Genomic DNA, 4,390 nt, shown 5'->3' on the forward strand with positions numbered 1-4,390 from the left:
TGACTGCGAGCTACACCACCGAAAGAGAACATGAGGGTTCTGCTTCTGTAAACACTGAATAGCCTCAGAAACCTACACGGACTGTTCTCCTCTGTCCTACAGGATTACTGTGACTCAGAATTGACTCAATGGCAGCAAAGTTGTTTGTTTGTTTTTAAGAGCCATGCCAATTCCACAGTCACTTGTTAGCCATATCCTCACAGATGCCAAGACATCTAAATCCCTGCTCACAAAGCCAAGCTAGCTGTTTTAAGGGGGCAGGGGACAGCAAGGAGACACTGATCTTCTCTTACACACTTGGCACCAAAAAGTGGTCCTTTATATCCTCAGCCATAGGAGATATTTAGCGAGTAAGTCATTGGTCACTAAATTTCCCACTAAACTTAGTTGTTACATTTAACGGTTCAATTTCTTACCATGTGGTTATGTGGCACTGAACAAATTACTTAACTTTTCTAGGCCACAGATTTTCAATCTGTAATAAACAGATTTGCCCCGTGCTTTCCCTTGAAGTCTGTTCCCACGCCCAGCCACCCTATGTGAGAGCAACTGCCCCACAGGGTTTCCAAGGCTGTAATTCTATCAGAGAAGGTCCCCAGGTCTTTTATCTCAGGGAGCTGCTGATGGATTTGAAGCCTGGAGATCACAGTTACCAGCAGAGTGCTTTAACCATTGTGCCACCCAAACCCATTGCCATCAGTCAATTCCAGTTCATAGTAGCCGCATACATCAGAGTGGAACAGCCCCCACTCATCAGCTAAAGGGTTACAACTGCCCACCTTATAGTTAGAAGCTAAGTACTTTAACCTATGCACCACTAGGGGTCTCCTTAATGTGCTAGTTCTCAAACTCACTGCCATCAAGTCCACGATGACTCATAGTGACCCTATAGGGCTGGACAGAACTGCCACTGTGAGTTTACTCCAGTAGAAAGCCCCATTTTTCTCCCAAAGTCTGGCTGCTGATTTCAAACTGCTGTCCTAGAGGTTAGCAGCCCAATGCGAAATCATTACGCCATCAGGGCTTCTTAATATGCCAATTACAGAGTGATCATTAAGGTTTGAAATAATATCAGCAAATAGTCTAGTAGAATTCCATTAAATTTGGTTGATGTTGGTTTCAAATTAGTATACAGTGCATGCATATGCATACAGATTTATAAGCTGCAATAGCATTAAGAAGGCAGGCAGGGACTTGTAGTTGTCTTTAAGTGTATAGCAAAGACATTTTCACTTGAAGCATGTTTCTCTTAGGCACCGGAGAGGCCAATGGACGATAAAGACAACACTTCTCACTGATGGTAAAAGCTGGAAACACTAGGGAATAGACAGTATAAAGCTTAAAAACTCACATATTTTCGGTAGTATTTGTTCATTAAAAATAGGGGCTTGGGGGAAAGGTGACCCTTCGGTCTAATGCTATAACCTCCCAACATGATTCTCCCAATACGATACGATTCTCATCTCTGGCTAACTTCAAAAGGAGCCAACCAAAGGGGTCACTACTCTGTTCTTAGAAAGTGTACTCGCAGAAAACAAACAAACACACACACACAGGAATTACTACAATTCTAGGAAAATTCCAAAACAGACATTCTGCCGCTTCAATCGCCATTCTTCTACAAAAACTAAACGTGAAGCATGTACTGAACTTGGCAAAAAACGCACAGGCCTCGTGGCTCTAAACCTCCCTCTCCCGTGCAAGGTACCAAGGTGGCGCAAGAGGCTAAGCCAGCAACTTAATTTGTAATACAAGAGTGCCTTGAAAAGCACATCTTCCTGGAGCCAGAGGTCTCTCCACAGAAACTACGCTCCCCAGCATGCAACGCAGCCAGCTCCGGAAGGTGGCGGGTTGGCCCGGAGATTGCGGGAACTGTTGGAAGCGTTTCCTCAACGCGTCCTTGATTCCCGCCTCTGCGCAATTCTCAATTCCAGGGAAAGCACGTCAGTACATGGAGCGTCCCTAACGCCTATGGAGAAGCCTTAGCCAGAGCCGAAGGCAGCAACACTACTTCCGGGGTAGGGTTTCCCAGGCTTCCGTTTCCGGTAGGTTGGTTGCCGTGGTAACCAGCAGTACGCTACCCCTGGCCGTTATGGCGGGACAGAACGGCTCTCAGATCCCGGACGGGGAGTTCACGGCGACGGTGTACCGTCTGGTCCGCGACTCGCGCTTCGCCGAGGCGGTGCAGCTGCTGGGCGGGGAGGTGCAGCGCAGCGCGAGGAGCCGCGCCGGCCTGTCGCTGCTGGGCTACTGCTACTACCGCCTGCAGGAGTTCGCGCTGGCCGCCGAGTGCTACGAGCAGCTCAGCCAGCTGCACCCGGACCTGGAGCAGTACCGCCTGTACCAGGCCCAGGCCCTGTACAAGGCCTGCCTGTACCCAGAGGCCACCCGGGTGGCCTTCCTGCTCCTGGACAACCCCGCCTACAACGGCCGGGTGCTCCGCCTGCAGGCCGCCATCAAGTACAGTGAGGGCGACCTGCCCGGGGCCCGCAGCCTGGTGGAGCAGCTGCTGAGCGGGGACGGAGGCGACGACGGTGGGGGCGAGAGTGAGCTCGACGGGCAGGTCAACCTGGGCTGCCTGCTCTACAAGGAGGGCCAGTATGCAGCCGCGTGCGCCAAGTTCTCGGCGGCCCTGCAGGCCTCCGGGTATCGGCCTGACCTTTCCTACAACTTGGCTTTGGCATATTACAGCAGCAGGCAGTATGCCTCAGCTCTGAAGCACATCGCAGACATTATTGAGCATGGCATCCGCCAGCATCCTGAGCTGGGTGTGGGCATGACCACGGAGGGCATCGATGTTCGCAGTGTTGGCAACACCCTGGTCCTTCACCAAACTGCTCTGGTGGAAGCCTTCAACCTCAAGGCAGCCATAGAATTCCAGCTTAAGAACTACGAGGTAGCCCAGGAAACACTCACTGACATGCCACCCAGGGCAGAGGAAGAGTTAGATCCTGTGACTTTACACAACCAAGCGCTCATGAACATGGACGCCAAACCTACAGAAGGATTCGAAAAGCTACAGTTCTTGCTCCAACAGAACCCCTTTCCCCCAGAGACGTTTGGCAACCTGCTGTTGCTCTATTGCAAATATGAATATTTCGACCTGGCGGCAGATGTCCTGGCAGAAAACGCACATTTGACTTACAGGTTCCTCACACCCTATCTCTATGACTTCTTGGACGCCATGATCACCTGCCAGACCGCACCTGAAGAGGCTTTCATTAAGCTTGATGGATTAGCTGCGATGCTGACAGAGCATCTTAGGAGACTCACCAAACAAGTACAGGAAGCCAGACACAACAGAGACGACGAAGCTGTCAAAAAGGCCGTTAATGAGTATGATGAAACCCTGGAGAAGTATATCCCTGTGTTGATGGCCCAGGCAAAAATCTACTGGAACCTGGAAAACTACACAATGGTGGAAAAGATCTTCCGCAAATCTGTGGAGTTCTGTAATGACCACGATGTGTGGAAGCTGAACGTGGCTCATGTTCTGTTCATGCAGGAGAACAAGTACAAAGAGGCGATTGGGTTTTATGAGCCCATTGTCAAGAAGCATTATGATAACATCCTGAATGTCAGCGCTATTGTATTAGCTAACCTCTGCGTTTCATACATTATGACAAGCCAAAATGAAGAGGCTGAGGAGCTGATGAGGAAGATCGAAAAGGAGGAAGAGCAGCTCTCCTATGAAGACCCCGACAAGAAGATCTACCACCTGTGTATTGTCAACCTGGTGATAGGGACACTGTACTGTGCCAAAGGGAATTATGACTTCGGCATTTCTCGAGTGATCAAGAGCCTGGAACCTTATCACAAAAAGCTGGGAACCGATACGTGGTATTATGCCAAAAGATGCTTTCTGTCCTTACTAGAAAACATGTCAAAACACATGATTGTGCTTCGGGACAGTGTTATTCAAGAATGTGTCCAGTTTCTAGAGCAATGTGAACTGTATGGCAGGAACATACCTGCAGTTATTGAACAACCGCTGGAAGAAGAAAGACTACATATTGGAAAGAACACAGTCACATATGAATCTAGACAGCTAAGAGCTTTGATTTATGAGATTACAGGGTGGAATATGTAGTAATGATTGTTAACAGCTTTTACTTCAATGGCTTTATCCATATTCAACATTATTATTTCAACTTTGTGCTGCATGTTGAATGAACTCTGTATTCTAAAATTATAATAAAAGTAATTATATAAAACTTGTTTTGAGAACCTCACCAAATGAGACATAAGAGCTTGAACTCTAGAAGCATTTATGAAAAAAATTTAAACTGAGGGGAAAGTGGCTTAGTTAGTATTTGCCACGCTTTCTTTGTAATCTTTTGTGATTTGCTCCTTCTTGATGGGCCCCTCTGACAGGATTGTATCACGTATG

The 4,390-nt window shown here is 48.1% G+C and overlaps 1 protein-coding gene across 1 annotated transcript; it reads left to right on the top strand.

The window, feature by feature from the left end:
- The first annotated feature begins 1,931 nt into the window (after positions 1-1,931).
- Positions 1,932-4,172, top strand: LOC142424419 (intraflagellar transport protein 70A). The gene has a single exon (XM_075529612.1). The coding sequence runs from the start codon at positions 2,093-2,095 to the stop codon at positions 4,088-4,090; it is 1,998 nt and encodes a 665-aa protein (XP_075385727.1). The 5' UTR covers positions 1,932-2,092; the 3' UTR covers positions 4,091-4,172.
- The last annotated feature ends 218 nt before the right edge of the window (positions 4,173-4,390 follow it).

Source organism: Tenrec ecaudatus, chromosome 13 (genome assembly GCF_050624435.1).
Source record: "Tenrec ecaudatus isolate mTenEca1 chromosome 13, mTenEca1.hap1, whole genome shotgun sequence".
Classification (NCBI taxonomy): domain Eukaryota; kingdom Metazoa; phylum Chordata; class Mammalia; order Afrosoricida; family Tenrecidae; genus Tenrec; species Tenrec ecaudatus.